At 40.3% G+C, this 18,929-nt stretch overlaps 1 protein-coding gene across 1 annotated transcript in view; it reads right to left on the reverse strand.

Moving 5' to 3' along the window:
* The window catches only part of MDFIC2 (MyoD family inhibitor domain containing 2), a 37,626-nt gene extending 18,912 nt beyond the window's left edge, over positions 1–18,714 (reverse strand). The window contains exon 1 of the mRNA XM_081790673.1: positions 18,562–18,714. Coding sequence (XP_081646799.1) covers positions 18,562–18,714 — 153 coding nt within the window. The remainder of the gene's footprint in view (positions 1–18,561) is intronic.
* Between the last annotated feature and the right edge of the window lie 215 nt (positions 18,715–18,929).

Genomic DNA, 18,929 nt, shown 5'->3' on the forward strand with positions numbered 1-18,929 from the left:
AAAGAAGCGGGACAAGCAAACGACCCACTTATTCACAACTCCTTTCGCCCACGGTGTGTGCCCAGTGTATTATGGAACCTATGAATCTAACTGGGGGGTTAAATTTTATTTTCCTGGTGGAACCACCTGGTAGAAGTTAACCCTGTGGTCTCCAAAATGGCATATATACACCTAGGGGAGTCGCAAAACTATCCAGTGGGGTTGGAGCATCTATTTACATGCACTTTTAAAAAACCCTAATATAATAGCTATTTTGCGTATTTTATAATGTAGAGAGCAGTTAACATGGCAGCATATGTGACCATTGTGTGAGTGTGCATGTGTATCTTTCTATAAGGTGGGCCTGCTGTACCCCCCCCCCCCCCCACCGTGCCCCGGCCCTTTTTTTACCCATTAAAAGTTTATAATAAAAACTTCGGAGACTACTGGTCTAAGGTCAGCTTTCTCTTCAGCCCTCTCCACCTGAAGGAAAGTCAATTCTCTTATGCTTCCTCTTGGTAGCCAGGGTGTGGTTGCTGGAACATTTACAGCCACAGCAGCTGCAGTAGTGGCCTGAGTAGACTTTTCCTCTGAGTTTCTATAGTGGTAACAGGATTAACAGACTCTATTCTGGAAGTACTTGGGTGGCATAACACCTCCCAGCAGAACTATTCCTGACAAGGATGTGCAGATGGAAATGCATATTTATGTCACTTAAAGCCTACCAGAGACACAAGGATTTGAGCTATAACAATAAATAGAAAAAAAAAATCTCCAGCGTTTTTGGTAACCCATACTCAAGTGCATTGACTGTGCTTGGCGAAAGACCTACAGTTTGCTCTTTGTCCAAGCATAAAATATTCAACATTCAAGCGTGTTAAGGTAGACTATTCTGAATATATTTTAGAGTGTTAAAACGAGCTAGCATGAAGTGAGGTTAAAATTTCAGGTCTTAAAAAAATAACAGGACAATCCTGTGAGGGGTTTGGGCCATTTCAAGGAAAAAAAGTCTCCTTTAAAAAAATGTCCAATTATTCCATTTATTAATAACGGGGTAGGTTTAAAAGTCATTTCCGGAGGCCAAATGGTCATTGTAATCATCAAGGCTTCCTGTTTAAAATACCTTTTTAGCCATCTTTGATACACCTTCCCCTAGCTTTCTTCTAAAATGCTTGTGACACTATTCGAAAAAGACAAATGCTCACATCCACAAAATATATATTACGTTGACCTGGGAAATGTTTACACTACATATCAACCCATCAGTATTGAGCTGAAGAATTCAGTGAGTTATGCTAGTTCTGTGGGGAGGGGCCTTTTCCCAAATAGCCTTTTCCCCCCTGGTTCCTGGCTCGGAAATCAATATTTTGTCAACCAGAAAGCTGGGTTGCCATGGCTTTTGAAGAGGTGTGCTTTGTGATCTGCCAGGGAGTGGTAATTCTTTGTCACTCTAACCAATCCAGGTAGGGTTTGTTACACTACACAAGAGGAAGACTTTCAAAAATTGTTCGAGGTTCTCATTAGGTAGCATGAAGAACTCTGTGAAGAAAAGAGGAGATAATCTTAAGAAACAAATTGAGATGAAAAGCCTCCAAGAGAGATCCAAAGGGATGTGGTGAAATAAATGACTCTGAAAAAGTCAAAACTGTACTCACAGAATTAAAATGTGCCTCAGGGGCAGCAAAACACAGAACTGACACTGCAGAAAATATCAATAGTAATGTGGAGAGAAAATATGAAAAACTTTCCCGTGGTTCAAAAGTAAAAAACACAGGATTCAAGCTATGATAATAAATAAAAGAGATGCTGGGTACATAGGTCAGAGCACACTAATAAATGAGTTTTCTAAAGAAGAAACCAAAACAATTTAAACATAAGCTTTGCTCCAGAAAACTCCTTAAGTATATGTTCTGAGTAGAAGCAGTTTTTGAGTATACACCTCCCTGCCTAAAATTCAGGAAACAGACCTACAATCCTAGAAAGTATTTTGAGTTACAAAAATGAAGCTTTTTTTCAAACACTCCGACAAGCAAAACCGTAGAACAAGCTGTCCTGAGGTTGTCCCCTAATCCTCCTTGCACAAAACTAAGTGCCAGAAAACAGCAGTATCACATTTATTAAATTTTGAGGGAATACAATGATGCCTGGATAACTGTATCCTCGATCAACTCGACTTTTCTGCACGGGAAGTACAGTAAGGCATTCTCATCATGCATTGTCAGAAGAAAATACCCTACTCCAAAGAAAAGCAATGAAAACTTTCTCGAAAAAATAATTTAACCTCGCATGAGGGAGCAAAACGCAACTCAGGCACTCAAGTTCAGTGCAAGAGGCTGTCGTAAAAGCTCGGGAAAATGTATTTCTTCATTGAAGAAGTATTCCTTTTCAAATTGACAAATTAAAAGAGAGAGAGAGAGTGTGTGTGTGTGTGTGTGTGAGCAGGGGAGAGACAGAGAGAGAGAGGGAACGAGAGAATCCCAAGCAGGCTCTGTAGTGTTAGTGCAGAGCCCAGTGCAGGGCTGTATACCACAACCTGCACCACGAGTTCACGACCTGAGCCAAATTAGAGAGGCAGATGCTTCTGAGCCAACTGAGCCACTGAAGTACAGTATTTCTTTTTTTAATGAAAGGGATGATGAAGGCAAGTATTGTATTTTTATTCTTTTTTTTAAGTTTTTTTTTTAATGTATCTTGAGGGAGAGTGAGAGAGTGCGTGTGCTCAAGTGGGGGAGGGCCAGAGAGAGAGAGAGAGAGAGAGAGAGAATCCCAAGCAGGCTCTGCACCATCAACGCAGAGCCCCATGTGGGGCTGAAACTCATGAACCCTGAGATCATGACCTGAACCAAAACCAAGAGTCTAACGCTTAACTGACTGAGCCACCCACGTGCCCCATTGTGTATTTTTATTCTTAAGTGATTTTCTAACTTATTTTCATAAAGAAAGGAGAGAGAGAGAATTAAGGCAGTTTGGACAGGACATTGTCCTGTGAATGTTTGAATGAGGGACACATCCATCTCAGAAAACTATATGGATGTCAAAGAGGTCAGAACGAGGGCAGAGATCAACACAACAACAAAATAGCTGTACAACAGTTTCAAATCATTGCTTTCATAGACACTATCTCATTTATCTGCAATTCCTTCCCTCCCAACAGCGTGCTCACCACACGCATACATTTGCATCTCCCAATTTTGTGAATGCCCTTTACAAGGTCACTCTTGTACTTAGAGTCCCCTTCTTCTTGTCTCCCCTTACTGAGCTCCTGGTTACCACTCTAGACTCAGAGAAAGTGATACTTTATTCGACAACTACTTCTCACCTGCTACCATACTTGGCAGCCCGACGGGGAGTCAGGAATACAAGGATGAATGAAACCCATTTTCTGCCCTCGGGAACATTTCAGCCTTCCTTAACCTGTGAAAAAGAAGGTCATTTCTGTGCTTCCATACCACTGTGTGATAAGTGTATCTTTCCCACTTTTGAGGGAAGGAACTGATGCTTTGGTGTCCCTGAACTTAGCACAGTGCTTGACATGGAAGTTGAATGAATTGTAGGTATAGATCAGCTTACTAGGTGGCAGGTAATATAATGTTTAAATATGGTTCTCTGGCTTCTAGTCCTGTGCACTTTCATATATTATGTTAAATTCAAATCATGCACTATAAGAGCCAACACTGATAAAATATTTTTCAAATAAATTTTCAGAGGTTGGGTGGGGGAGGCGGGGTGCGCTTGGATGTCTCAGTCTGTTAAGCATTCAGCTTTGGCTCAGATCATGGTCTCATGGTTCCTGAGTTCAAGCCCCGAGTTGGGCTCTCTGCTGTCAGTGCAGAGCCTGCTTGGGATTCTCTACCTCTCTCTCTCTCTCTCTGTCTCTCTCAAAAATAAATAAACAAACATTAAAAAAAGAAGCTTTCAGAGATGGAGTTATTAGAAACTCAGTAGAATTATAGAATTTTAGATGTGGAATGAACTGTACATGTCAGTTTCATTTCCCTCACACAATTCACCCATCCATTCATTCAGCACCTGCTATAATAATAAAAATAATGATAGTTAACATTTGCTTCATACCATGAGATGCTTTGAACGAATTCTCACAATAACCCAGTGAGGGAGTTATTACAAGTTCAGTTTTCCTAGTGAGGAAGGGGGCTCTGCCTTATTCGTTGTCATGTTCCCAAGCTAGTAAAGAATGGAGTGAGAATTTGAATTTAGGTACTTGGCAGCTAGGTTTTCCTCTTAACCACTGTGGTATGCGTGGGGGATACAAAGATGAGTGAGACATGATTGTATCTTTGGGGACTTTATGATGTACTTAAAGGAGCCAAACATGTCAACAGAGGGATTGCCCACAGGCATTCCTTATACACCATCCGTAACCTGATTTTTGTACCAGGGTAATTCCACTTAATGATTAATTGCTGGTCAGAATTCCCCATTGAGGCAAGGTTCAAATGAAGGGGGAGAAAAGGCAGTGAGATTGGGTATGAAGGGACACACATTTGGCTGTTGTCCCACTTTCTGGGACTCTGATGCATGTGATTATGTCAGGCAATCACTGTCAAGGCCATCTTCCATATTTACGCGGTATCGCTAAATTAGATGAGGAGTGTTGGTCCTCATTCTATCAGTTTGGGTAGATTAATCACCTGATTCCCCTTTAAGAGGCTCTATCAATTAGGAAAAAAAAAAAGGAAAAAAGAAAGAAAGAAAACACTCTTGAGCCTGGCTGACATCCTGCGTGTCTTGTAGGTAAGTACTCTGGCTCTATCCACCTTAGTAAATAACAATATTAACTACACCCTTTATGCTTTAGGGTTCTCTAAGTCCTTTTATCTTCCACATGCTCAGCCTCAAGCTGTCAGGACAAAGGAGTTATGCTGTTTTCTTTCTCTGGAAATCTAAATCCTACGGTAGGACTACAGTCATAGCAATGGAGTCTTGAAGCTTTGGGTCAAATTGGAATTCTTGGCAACTGGAAATAAGGACTCTTTGAAATTCTAGGTCTCTAGCTTCTGAAATACTTTTATGTTGCCATAAAGGTAAAACTGGTCATTAGAGCTCATCGTTAAGAGCTCATTGGCATTTGTATTTTTGTCAAATGAGTTATACAAAACTATGTATTTTAAATAATTTTAAATAATTGATATTTATGGATTTGTTTGTGTCTGCGTGCTTATAATTTAGTACTTTGGATGGCTAGGCTTTCAACCAAGCAGTTCTCTGCTCCTGCTACATCTGCTTCGGATTAATCTCACTTTAATTGAATGCCAAATACATTTGCAGAAGCTCAAAAGGTTGAAAACAGTAACGGAGACGCTAAAGGAATAATGCTTAAAATGGAACCATAGGGCCTTCTGGGTTACAAGAACTTACTCACTGCTTAGCTAATGGAATATTTAAACCTGAAATGAGCCAGCCATACTTTGTTTGAAGTTGCCCCTTGGTGATACAAACAAGGATAAGTACACCAGGTGATTCCGATTCAGAAATTGTGGTAGGCTGAGAGAGTGTTTCCTCCTTAGGAGAGCTCCATAAGTTAGAAGATACGGCTGATGTTTTAAAGGAAGTACATTTGCTTTTGTCAAGGTTGCTTTGAGAGGAATCCCTTTACAGGTGATCGGCTTGTTGAGTCCAGCTGGCATATGTGCATAGTTTATACGGTATGTTGAGGTGAGCCCCCCCTCCCCACCCCGGTCTTGTTTTATAATAGCCAGGGTGGTGATTCTTAAACTTGAGCGTTCATCAGAATCACCTGGAGTGCTTGTTAAAACACTGATCGCTGTGTTATACTCTCAGAATTTCTGATTCTGTAGGTCTGTGTTAGGGACAGACTTGAGTTTCAAGTAAATTCTATTAAATAGAGAGTGATGGAAAACTCGGCAGGGCTTATGGTCAAATGTCTGTTACCTGTTTCAGGTGATTCTCATTCTTCTGTATTATTCTCTTAGTCTATTTGCAGCACAGCGTTAATATGCAAAAGCAAGACTTTTGGCTAAAATTTTCATTTATTGTGCACCTATCATGAGCCACGAAGCAATGGAAACTCAGAGAGATGAAGCAACTTGCCCTAGGTCACACAGCCTCAAACCCAGTTTGCTCAAACTCCAAAGTTTTAACTCTTGCTACCATCTCTGTCTGCACAGGTTCATTAAAATTTACGGAGATAATTGCAAAGCAGGGATGTAAACACTCGTGTCTGGAACTTTGAACCCACATATGCTTCAGAAGATATTAGAGGCTGAGTTAGAAATGATTCCCTTTCCCTTTCTAAGCAAAAGTTATTCATCTAGATTGCAAGGAAACTAGTTGTAGTGCCTCAATTCAGAAAGATGGAAGTTCTCTTTCCCTAGAGGAATGAGGGATCTATTAACAAGTTCATGCACACTCTGGACTGTCCTAATGAGTCGTAAAGGCTGGTGCTCTTGTCCCAGGTTCATCTCCAACACCTAAATCTAAGAAATTTGTTTTCCCAATGTACTACCCACATTAAGGGTATCACAGAACAGAATCAGGTAAACTGCAAGGTTGCATGCAATCACTTTAATTCACATACCAATGAATGTTAGGTTGCTTTGGGGTTCTTTCAGTGGTTGCCCCCCTCCCACCACCCCGCCGCCATGGGTGAATTTGTTCTTATCACTCTTTTAGACCTAATGTTTGTTCCTCTTTTCTTGTGCTCTTTGTCTGATACCACTTAGTCAATCTGACTTTTGTGCCCTCCAATTCCCCTGCTACCCTTGTGGCTTGCTTTCTTTCTTGAGTATAACCTGATAGGCCATCTGCATTGGATATATACAAGAATGCAATCTCTATAGTCTTTTCTATATTTCCCCACACATCTTAATCTTCATTCTTTATCACAACAGACATTGCAGAAAACACCAAGGTAATGTAAAAATCAAATCCCCGGGTGTATCTTTATCCCTAATAGGCGGAGGGAAAATAATTGAGTGTGGCTAGATCTGGATTAGTCAACTATAATAAACAGCCAAAATATATTTTCCTCTAAGTTTGCAAGTAGACCCTTCGCATACTGATTCCAAATCCCAGCGAAGGACTTGACATGGACCAGACATGTTGCATTCTTCCTGGATCTTCCCAGCACATTATAATGGCTGATGAATAACCCCAGTTCCCCGGGTAGCGATGATTCCATGCTGCAGCTGGTGTTAAAACCTCGGTGGCTGAGCCGTTTTACTTCATTATGTTCTACCACCTATTCTGGAAGCCCTTTGGACGAGCTCCAGATGTTCCATAAAAGGTGGCACTTTTTATAAAGAAAACTGCGTAGTTTTCTTGTTGGCAGCACTTAATGAGTGTGTCCTCTGAAGATAGGAAAGCGCCCTGCGGAGGATACACTTAAGGCACTGCTGTAATTTCTGCAACGCTCACTCCGTGTCTGACTTTACAACTGCCCCTTTGCCTTTCCGAGTGCCGGAGGCAGTAATGGGGTCACTTAGAGAGCTTCCTTCAACGCTTAGGAGTCTCCCCTCTGGAGACTTCAGTGGAGTGAAACATCAGGAGAAAATTCATCCTCGTGGGTTTTTTTGTTGTTTGTTTGTTTGTTTTTTTAGTTCATTTTAAATTTCGCTCAGCAAAATGCCATTTTCCGTTCTGTTCTCTATGAAGACACTACAGTTGATAACGTCCCTGTAATTTTTGCAGTTTTCTTCCCCCTGAACCATCCGACAAAGCAAGGAGCTGGATGAAAATGTATGTCAAGTGAAAACATAGTATTATATCTCCTTTTACTTTCGCAAAGGGTGTTAAAACAGATTCATTAGTTTTGACTAAATACAAGGTTTCCATGAGGATTTTCGGTTAAGTGACGTGACATTGTTGATACAGGAGCTCAAGACAATGGAGGTTAAACGTGTTTGAAAATATACTTCTCCGATATATCTTGCATGTGGAGCAAGTTACGGAATAAATATATGGTAGATATTTTTCAAAAAAAAAGACTTTTTAAGGCAGGTATGTCTTTTCGTGAAACACCTTCTGTGCCATGATGAGCTAGCCCACAAAAGAATTTGGGGGGGGGGGCGGGTTAATAAGAGAAAGTAATTTATAATACTGATATGTCAATATGTTTTTCCGTAAACTTTTCCCCAGATTTTCCTGAATTCTCGTCAGTGTGAGGATTATAATTATATGTCTTCTTCCCACTTAGAAAGTGGTACAAGGTGCTCATTTGCAGTTCTGCCGTTCAATCGTCACTAGAATAGAAATGTCATGACTCAGTTAACAATGCTTTATTATTCACATTGATCTTTTTTTCTAGTGTTCTTTATCTCAAAAACATTGTAAATCAGATATCTACCTCCCACTCTTTTGTTCATTTGCAAATTTTTATTATTCTCGTTTAAGAAAGCAGTGGTGTGTCAGGAGTTAGTGTATACTGTTTATGTTCTCCCTGCTTCAAAATCTTTTCCTCTGTACAAAGTGAAGATGCCAGAAGCATCCCTAATTCTAACTTCTTTATGCACCCTCCTAAGAAAATTTGTTATCTCCTGTAGATCAAAAGAGGTTGGATGTTTTTTCTTTTCTTTTTTTAATTTTTCTTTTTCTTTTCAATATATGAAATTTATTGTCAAATTGGTTTCCATACAACACCCAGTGCTCGTCCCAAAAGGTGCCCTCCTCAATACCCATCACCCACCCTCCCCTCCCTCCCACCCCCCATCAACCCTCAGTTTGTTCTCAGTTTTTAACAGTCTCTTATGCTTTGGCTCTCTCCCACTCTAACCTCTTTTTTTTTTTCCTTCCCCTCCCCCATGGGTTTCTGTTAAGTTTCTCAAGATCCACATAAGAGTGAAACCATATGGTATCTGTCTTTCTCTGTATGGCTTATTTCACTTAGCATCACATTCTCCAGTTCCATCCATGTGGCTACAAAGGGCCATATTTCATTCTTTCTCATTGCCACGTAGTATTCCATTGTGTATATAAACCACAATTTCTTTATCCATTCATCAGTTGATGGACATTTAGGCTCTTTCCATAATTTGGCTATTGTTGAGAGTGCTGCTATAATCCCAGACTTTAGCCTCTACTACAAAGCTGTAATCATCAAGACAGCATGGTATTGGCACAAAAACAGACACATAGACCAATGGAATAGAATAGAAACCCCAGAACTAGACCCACAAACGTATGGCCAACTCATCTTTGACAAAGCAGGAAAGAACATCCAATGGAAAAAAGACAGTCTCTTTGACAAATGGTGCTGGGAGAACTGGACAGCAACATGCAGAAGATTGAAACTAGACCACTTTCTCACACCATTCGCAAAAATAAACTCAAAATGGATAAAGGACCTGAATGTGAGACAGGAAACCATCAAAACCCTAGAGGAGAAAGCAGGAAAAGACCTCTCTGACCTCAGCCGTAGCAATCTCTTACTTGACACATCCCCAAAGGCAAGGGAATTAAAAGCAAAAATGAATTACTGGGACCTCATGAAGATAAAAAGCTTCTGCACAGCAAAGGAAACAACCAACAAAACTAAAAGGCAACCAACGGAATGGGAAAAGATATTTGCAAATGACATATCGGACAAAGGGCTAGTATCCAAAATCTATAAAGAGCTCACCAAACTCCACACCCGAAAAACAAATAACCCAGTGAAGAAATGGGCAGAAAACATGAATAGACACTTCTCTAAAGAAGACATCCGGATGGCCAACAGGCACATGAAAAGATGCTCAACGTCACTCCTCACCAGGGAAATACAAATCAAAACCACACTCAGATATCACCTCATGCCAGTGAGAGTGGCTAAAATGAACAAATCAGGAGACTATAGATGCTGGAGAGGATGTGGAGAAACGGGAACCCTCTTGCACTGTTGGTGGGAATGCAAATTGGTGCAGCCACTCTGGAAAACAATGTGGAGGTTCCTCAGAAAATTAAAAATAGACCTACCCTATGACCCAGCAATAGCACTGCTAGGAATTGACCCAAGGGATACAGGAGTACTGATGCATAGAGGTTGGATGTTTTTTAAATGCACAAAGATGAGACAATAGAATGAAAATATAGTTGAGTGTTAAGAACAAAATGTTATTAGATGTGTGTCTTTTGCTTCTCCCTCAGTTTCTCTCTCTCGAACTATGTACAGGACTCACATGGGACACTCCAGGATATACAGTGGAGGTGTTATTGAAGTAATATCACCGTGAGCCCCATTTCGACAAATGATACCACTGGAAAGAGTGCATGCTGGCCACCTAAGACTTAGAAAGGATGGCCTCAAATCACTGTTCCTTCAGCAACTACCAAGTTGATTATTGATGTGCTGTTGACAGGATTGAGAACAATTTAGAAGTGGTGTAAAACATACCACTTTATTCCCGAGTTCATCTCTATATGGAAGGGTATGGGAATCATGTGGATTAACCAACATTCATTTAAATAAAGATCCCTCAGAAAACACCATACAATCCTTCACTTAACAGATGAATTCGAAGCAAGACAGCAATCAGTAATTCACTCACTCATTTAGGAAACATTTATAAGGCTCTTTACAGAGTATCTGGCAATAGGCTAAGTGCTGGTAGATACTCTGAGATAAATCAGACCTGGCCCCTGCCTTCGGAGTTCACTGTTCATTGGGGCGACAGGCATTCAGACAACTTCAATGGCTAGCATGTGATAAGTAGAGAGTAGAGGTTTATACACAGTTCTGTGGGTGAAAAATTCAGGAATTTGCAATTATGTTTGATGTCATGCAGAAAAATGTGGAAGAGGAGAAGAAATTTTCCCTGGATCTTAATAAATCAGTATTCAGTTGCCAGTTGGCAGTTGAAAGCAAGGATATTCCATGAAGTAGAAAAAAGTTTGTAAAGCTTGGAACTGTGAAAACCAGTATTTAGCAGAGCATGGTAAGATCGTGGTGGGGATAGGAGAAGGGGAGAGAGGTACTTGAGAGTTAAGGTGAGAGTTAAGATGAAGATTTCATCTTTACTTATGGATTTTAAACTTTAACCATTGGAATGGTGGCTCTTGATCTAGGACAGATGGACCCCAAGGAAATGTATATATGGATCTCCTCTCGGAATAATGCACTATATTCAGACATATGATACGGATTATCCACCCTTACCCCCAAACATACAAATTATATCCAAGTTCTCTTCACTCTTATTTAAGAGTCTGAAATAAAGGTTTTAAGGAGGAATAAAACAAGACCCTATTCTTGTCTCAGAAATGCCAATATAAAGAATGGATTATAGGGAAAGTAGACTGGAGTCCAGGAATTCTAGTTAGTCTTATTTGACTACTCTCTTTCAAATTAACCTGTAAACCAATTTCTGCCTTCTCCTTATACTGGTTTTCTCGGAGCGACTATGATAACAGTCTCTCTGCATTTTTCCATACCTCTTCTCCCTGTCCAAGGGATGAGACCATTTTAAGAAAACGAGTGTGATTAAAAGGACCACATGCTACAAAGAAAGCAGTAATACTTCCAGATGGAAAATAAACCACCGAGTTTGGCAATGCGGTGATGTTTGTTAGAACAATTCCAATAGGTGGGTAAGGATAGAAGACAGATTAGGATGATGGGGGAAAAGAGAAACAAGAATGTGGAAAGTTGAACATGGGTAATAATAGCTAAATATTTCTAGAGGCTTTCAAAGTGTCACTGTTCTCCAAGGCTTTTGATGTGTAAGCTTGCCTAAGTCCTTACCTTAAACCTGTCGGCTAAATGTTATTCCTAGCCACATTTTACACATGAAGAGGCTGAGGCACAGAAAGATAATATCAGTTGTGAATTAAAATTACCGAGAGCGAGAGGCAGAGTTGGTGTTTAAAGTAGGAAATGTGGCTTCAGAAAAGAAGATGAACTTTTAACTACTGCAGTGAACTGCCTCTGAGAAAGTAGATTTAACAGGTAAAGGAAATAGTGACCTTTATAGGTAAAATATTGATAATATAGTAGTAGCATGATAGGAATTAGTAAGTAATATAAATTATATGCCAACGAGAAACTTCAGTGATTTCAATTTGAATAGGTCACCATTATTGTTAGAATAATGTCGGCTAAATATTTCAATATTTGAAACTGGGTAAGGTGCTAACAGTAGTCCTTAGTAGTCCTAAGTTTTAGAAGTTTTGGTAGGAATTAAGACATTTTTCAAAGGTGAATATCTACAATAAGATCTAAAATCTTATAATAATGTAAAAAATACTGAAGAAACCTAACACTGTATCATTTTATATTTCACTGTAAATAGAAAAAAATCTCGACACATTTTTTTTGTCTCTAGTGAAAGTTTAATTTGGAAAGTAAATTATCTACAGCTTAAGTATTCTTTCCTACCCCTCAAAAGGAACCGTTTGTCTCGTAACCGATCTTAGGCTGCCAAAAAAATAATGTTTCACTAATAGAGATTCAGAGATGGTTTCTCCTTTTTTTTTTCTTTTTCTTTCTTTTTTTTTTTTTTTTTTTTTTTCTTCAGGAAAAAACATTATATAGGTTTGTTTTATTTTTTATTTTTTTACTATATATATATATATATATATATATAATTTATTGTCAAATTGGTTTCCATACAACATCTCTTTTTTAATTATAGCACAAAAGTTCTGGAAGGATCCCTGGGGTCCTTGCTCTAAGTTGTTAGTCCTTGTCTTCCAGCTATAATACATGAATACACATAGGGAAGGAAAATGTTTCCCAAGTCAATTTACTGGACCCTGATGAAACAGTCAAGATCTTTTACTTTTTAAGAGTATGGTGCTAAATGTTGAAAATTGAACCCAAGAAATTGAGTTTTATATTCTTATAAAGGAAAATGTATATTCCTCCCATTGATGTTTTTTTCATGAATCGTTTATTCTTTGATAGGCAGGTTTTAGTTGTATTATGGTTTTCTTTACTGACTAAAACGTACAGCTGGGTTATACCTAGAAATTCCTTCATTTGTTTGGTAAATGGTGTGGAGTGTTTACTACAGGGTAGAGATTGTACTAGGTGAGGAAAAATTCAGATGAAAACCTAAGTCACTCTTCAGATAACTTCTGGTCCAATAGCCAAGTCCAGTAAAGAGACACTGAGAATCCCGTGGACCAAATGCTATGACAGAGGCCATGGGGATACCAGTGAGGGTGCCCACAGCCTCCATAATAAAAGGTCTTCCCAGAAAAGATGAATCAAAATAGAAATCTAGAGGAAGAATGAGAGGGATGCACGTTTTCTTTTGTAGAAAGCATAGAACTTTTTGTAAAAAAACACATTTTTTTTCTATTATGAGCATTCTGGTACACGTTGTAGATACTACACCATCTTTATTTATTTATTTTGAGAGAGAGGCAGAAAGAGCATGAATGCCCTCCTGCATGGGCATGTGTGTGCAAGCAGGGGAGGGGTGGAGAGCGCAGGAGAGAGAGAATACTAAGAGGCTCCTCCTTGTCGGTGTAGAGCCCAAGGTGGGGCTCAATTCCTTGAGGTGAGATCAAGACCTGAGCTGAAATCGAGTCAGATGCTTAGCCGACTGAGCCACCTACCGGCCCCTCAATTATACCAGTTTTAGCTCCTAACGATTTACGTTAATGACACATCCTGACTGGATGCATATTGAGTTGAATGTGCTTCTTCTGGACGCACAGTGAAACTGTTTTCCAGTGGCTTTCTTGAATGTAGGCGGGGCCATGCAAATAGTTCTGGCAGAAGGCTTGTGGGCAAAACTGATGTGCCACACACGGAGGTTTGGCTGCTAAAACAGGTCACATGATTCTCCACATTTTAGTCTCTATTTAATAGACAGTGTTAAGCAGAGAATATAGTAGAAAAGTGAGGAACCTCCTGGGGATAGCACAGCCAAAAGGTAAAAAAGCCTGGGTCCTTGAGTTACCACACGCTGCAGAGTGACTCAGAAATGTCTCCTTGCAGTGAGCTTTGAGTAACCTCGAAGGAGCTGCTATTAAATGAGGCCCCTGAAATGCAGGGCTTGTTTGTTTTACAGCAGCTACTGTCAATAAATTTGGCTAATAATATGTAACACAATTCATATGCGAATTGATTAGTGACTATTTTCACCACTTATTATAGAATAATAATTTAAAGTAAGTAATATATATTGAATTCCAGGATTTGTAGAGAGGATATTTATTATGTAATTTTATCTTGCAAGAAATGCTTTGAGGTAGATGCGATTCCTGCCATCCCCACTCGAATGGTTGAGAAATCGGGGCTCAAGAATTGGAAACATTTAAGTAAGTTCATAGAATTAACAACACTGTGGCCAGGATTTGAATCCATGCTATTAGACATCAGAGCTGCGGACTTAACAGTATATTGTCTCGCATCGGTAGATATGATAACATATGTCGAACAGCTAATGTCTCATATTATTTCTTACAAGAAGGTAAACATAGTTTAATATCAACCAGCATAGATATCAACCTGTTCTTCTGTAAAATAATGTAGAAAATTCATTTCACCCTCAATATAACAACAGAAAATTCTTTTCACCAGTATGTCCTTTCATAAAAATATGTATTTGTAAATGGATGTTTCTAACAGCAGAAATCTCTCTTGGAGTTGACTGATAGAAGTCATTTATTTATTAGTTATCGTTTAATATGTGGTTTCATTTAACAAAAACAAAATTGAGCTGGGATAATAGCAAGCTGCTAATTATTAGTCAAGGATTCTCACGTTTTGAGGGATACCTCCTCTAAGTCGTGGTTTGATTTACGCAACAATTTATCCCATCCCTTTCTCCTCCTTGAGTTTTGAAGACCGTAGTCCCCGAAGAATGCAAGGGCCACGTCCGCGTTCAAATACAAGGATGCTCACGTCCGCCCCCCCCCCCCCCCGTGTTTATGTTATCATGGTCCTCGTAGGTGGGAGAAGAGGGTCTCAACAAATAAAAATCCTTATCGGAAAGATGAACTTCAGTTTGAATAAAAAGACCTTCAGCTTGATTACTTTTGCTACTTTTCCCTGCTCACAGGAGCTGGACGGACCCTTTTGAGGGACTAGCAGCTGTGAGGCGCATGGACCCTGGCCAGGGCTCTGCATTTGTAACAAATGCATTTTTACCTTGCCTGACAAAACAGCCCTATTGTTATCAACTGTAAATCTGTTAAAAACACACAAGGGCATTTTAGTATGTGTATCGTGCATGAAAAATATTATTGCCTGCCGGGCTCCACTTGGCAGCGGAAAAGAGGTTTTATGGAAGGAAACAGCACTAGCAAACAGAGGTGCGCGGGAAGGTAATTGTGCCTTTAACATTGGCGGCACACACGTTCACTTAAGACGGAGACTCCTGCCCCTGCCTCATCCACACCCAAAGGACCTGCTAGACAAGCAGCCAGTCGTCTCTCTCTGGGATCAAGCTGTCAACGCAAACTTGAATTCTTTCCCTTTTTTCTGAGCTAAGCTCTACCCCCAGAGCTCCCGACGCCTTCCTGAGTGAAAGCTCTAAAAGAGCTCCCTTCTAAATGGCATCACATGCACAGGGCTCTTCAAACTGACAGAACAAAAGAGCCAAATTGTAAAAGTATGGTCTAGTGACTTGTTAGTTGCGCTGGATGATTACTTCTTAATGGGCTCTGAGAGCCGGCTGTGGGTTTTGATGCCGCTTAACCAAACCTTGCAGAGTTCTTCCCTAGTTAGTTACTAATTAAGGTTGATTTGCTTAATCAGCTAAACAGACTCTAATGAGAGAGAGAGGCAGAGAGAAAAGGAGATGGGGCAAAACGTAGTCCCTACTCCTCTCTCTTACCTTTCCCAATTAGTGGCAATGAAATTACTTGGACGACGAGTCGCAAAGATGAATTCTCATCTGGAAGGACTAAACAGGCCTGCTGTGATGTGTGTGTGTGTGTGTGTTTTCATGGCTTTTTCCCTTCCCGTACTGATGCTATGTCAAATAATAGTCCTGTTTTTTTTGAAGGCTAGTTAGCTCTGGATGCTCCCAAAGCCATATTGTCTGCTCCTTCCGCCCTGCTTCCCCCTGACCGCTAATGAATATGTTCAACTGGCCAGGGTCGCTTTATTATTCTGACATAATGAACTGGGGGATGTGATTTCCAAGTTCTGAGGCTGACACTGGCAGGGTGACGTTTTCACCTCGAGGTGCCCCAACTGTATACTCGACACACTTGGAAGAATAAATATTGATCTGCTTTCTGAGGATGTGTGCCATGTGAAATGTTAATGCTTTTAAACGACTTTGGACATACAAAGTAGCTATTATTACAGTTATTATTATAAGGTATAAAATCTCAGAGAGTATCTCATCTTTACCCTTTATCCTCACGATTAGTGTCCATGTGTTGAGTACCCACTGTATTCACACTACCACTTATGTGACTGGATATAGCGATGACATTGCAAGACAAAGACATTCATTTTGTGACTCCTTAGCAAAGAAGAGAAGGATTATTTTCAACAATAATGTGAATATATATTGTTTTGTGAACCACCGATAATGACTGTTTATTCCCTCGTAGGTCCTTACTTGTTATTGGGTTCGAGATTTTCTACTTGTCTTCCCTATGTGTTTCTCTCTTTTGTATAGAGAGAAAGAAAAAAATTGCCATCTATTTTTTAAATGTTTTATTTATTTTTGAGAGGGCACAAGTAGGGAAGGAACAGAGAGAGGAGGACAGAGGATCTATGCTGTTCGCCGTGAGCCTGATGTAGCACTTGGACTCACAAACTGTGAGATCATGACCTGATCTGAAGTCGGATGCTCAACCAACTGAGCCACCCAGGTGCCCCCCAGAAATTACCACTTAAAATCATAGTTGGCTATAAAAGTTTGGGGCCCTAAGAGAAATGGGATTAATAACTGAACTTTGGTTTGGCAGAATACTTTCTGAGAAAGTTGGATGTTACAAGCGAGTTTCCCCTAAGCTATGGTGTAGGAGATAGTCCTAGTTAAATTTCTCTATAAGAAAAAGCTGAAATTTGTAGTTTGGGTGGTACTAGTGAAGTCTTAGAAAAATAGGAATGAAGTAATATGGCAGAAGGCAAGATCTCAGAATGGAATAATGGCCAGTGAGAACGGTCAAGTGACCCAGTTAACAATGGGGCTATCTGACATCATTTTAAATTGCTTGCTAGCTTGTACTTTGATCATAAAGCCTTCATCCCCATTGCTATTTCACTTTTGTCAAACTTTAGTAAAAAACTATTAGACACAATCTGTTGTTGATGGCATTAAGAACAAAGAGATTGAAACCACATCCAGTGAAGCCAGCTGAGGACCCAGGGAGATTTGAGTAAGGCGTGGAAAAGTGTTTGCAATGAGCAACTTGGGATTGGGTACGAGGCAATTTTGCTTTTCTCAAGAATTCTAGATACCTGAAGAAATTCCTGGGCTGCTATCTGAGTTATCTATCTGTTTACTTATCAGATGTATTTATTCAACTACTGGTTATTGAATATCTACTATATGCTAGGGACTCTGATGATGGTTTGGGAATGAAAAAGTGACTAGTATTGGTAAGATCTCTGTGCTTAGTATAACTTATCATGATAAGTAATGGGATGTAAGTATATCTACTTTGCAGCAATTTAGAAATTTATAAAGAATTGTTGTGATCTGCCCATATTCTAGCATTTCTATTTTCCTCACTACTTCTTCCTTGCTTCCTTTGTTTTAGGCAAATTAATTTCTTTATCGATTCCTAGTTTAGTTTTTAAAATTTTGCTCAAGTTGCTGTCACATATAATGCCTCCCTTCTCCTCACCTAGTTAAATCATACCAGCTTCTCTTTAAAACCTGCTTTGGACGCCCTCAGCCCAAAGCTACCTCAATTGTTTTCTGATTTAATTGGCCTGGAGTGCACGGTGGGCGTAACAATTTGTAATAGCTGCCAAGATCATTGTAATGTATAGCTGGGGTTGAGAACCACCGTCCAAAAGTGGACATATAGGGAGAGTTTAAGATGGCGGTGTAGGAAGATCCCAAGCTCCCCTCTTCTTGTGGGTACAACAAATTCTACAACCTCATATGGAATAATTCCCTCTGAAGAGGATGTAGGAACTGAACAAACAGAGCCTGCACAATAAGGGATAGCACTGAAGTGGGTTGAGGGCAGACACGTGGTCTCAAGGGGAAAAAAAGCACCCAAGAACAGTGTTCTACAGATGGGAGGGGTCTCAAAGATTCCCTGAGGAGCAAGAGATTTGAGCTCCACATCAGGAACCCTAACTATTATATCCTTTAAAGTGAGACGAGCCCTGAAACGTCTGGCTTTGAAAACCAACAGGGAATACCTCCAGAAAAGCTACAGAACTGTAGGAAAAGGGAGACTGCTCATAATGGGTGTGTGCATAGACTCACTCACCCTGGAAAACAGTGCAAAAATATCAGATTGAAAGACCCACAAACCCTAGATTAAGGAGACCCACTCACTAAACTTGTAGCACCTGCCGAAGAGGCAGGAGGTAGCTGGGCCTCTCCTCAGGGACTGAGATGCCAGAGGAAGCCATTTGTGCTATCTTGTTCTCCTATGCTGATCCTGGCAGAGTGGGTGCCATTCTGGAAACTTCCTTTTAAAATGTGAATGTCAGGGGGCATATCCCCCTGAGAGCCCTGTACAAGCCTGCACCTCAGTTGGCCACACAGCTGATCGGATGATAACGCTTCCCTGCAGTGTGCCCGCAGCAGTTGTGGCCAGGCCTTGCAGACAGTAGGGCCAGAGGCTAACACTGTCCACCAGAATGCCTGCAAGAGTCACAGCCCTGTCACAACAGGAGGGCATATATGCTGCCCACACAGGGGACACCCCTGGAGCACCTGGCTGCGATGGTACAGGGATTGCACTTCTGGGCCCCACGTCTCCTCTATAAGGTCATGCCTTCAAGACTAGGAGACATAGCTAAACTATCTACTACATAAAAACAAACACAGAGTTAGGCAAAAGGAGAGAATAGAAGAATATGTTCCAAATTAAAAAAAAACAAAAAACACAAAACC

This window comes from Panthera onca, chromosome A2 (assembly GCF_046562875.1).
Source record: "Panthera onca isolate mPanOnc1 chromosome A2, mPanOnc1 haplotype 2, whole genome shotgun sequence".
NCBI lineage: Eukaryota > Metazoa > Chordata > Mammalia > Carnivora > Felidae > Panthera > Panthera onca.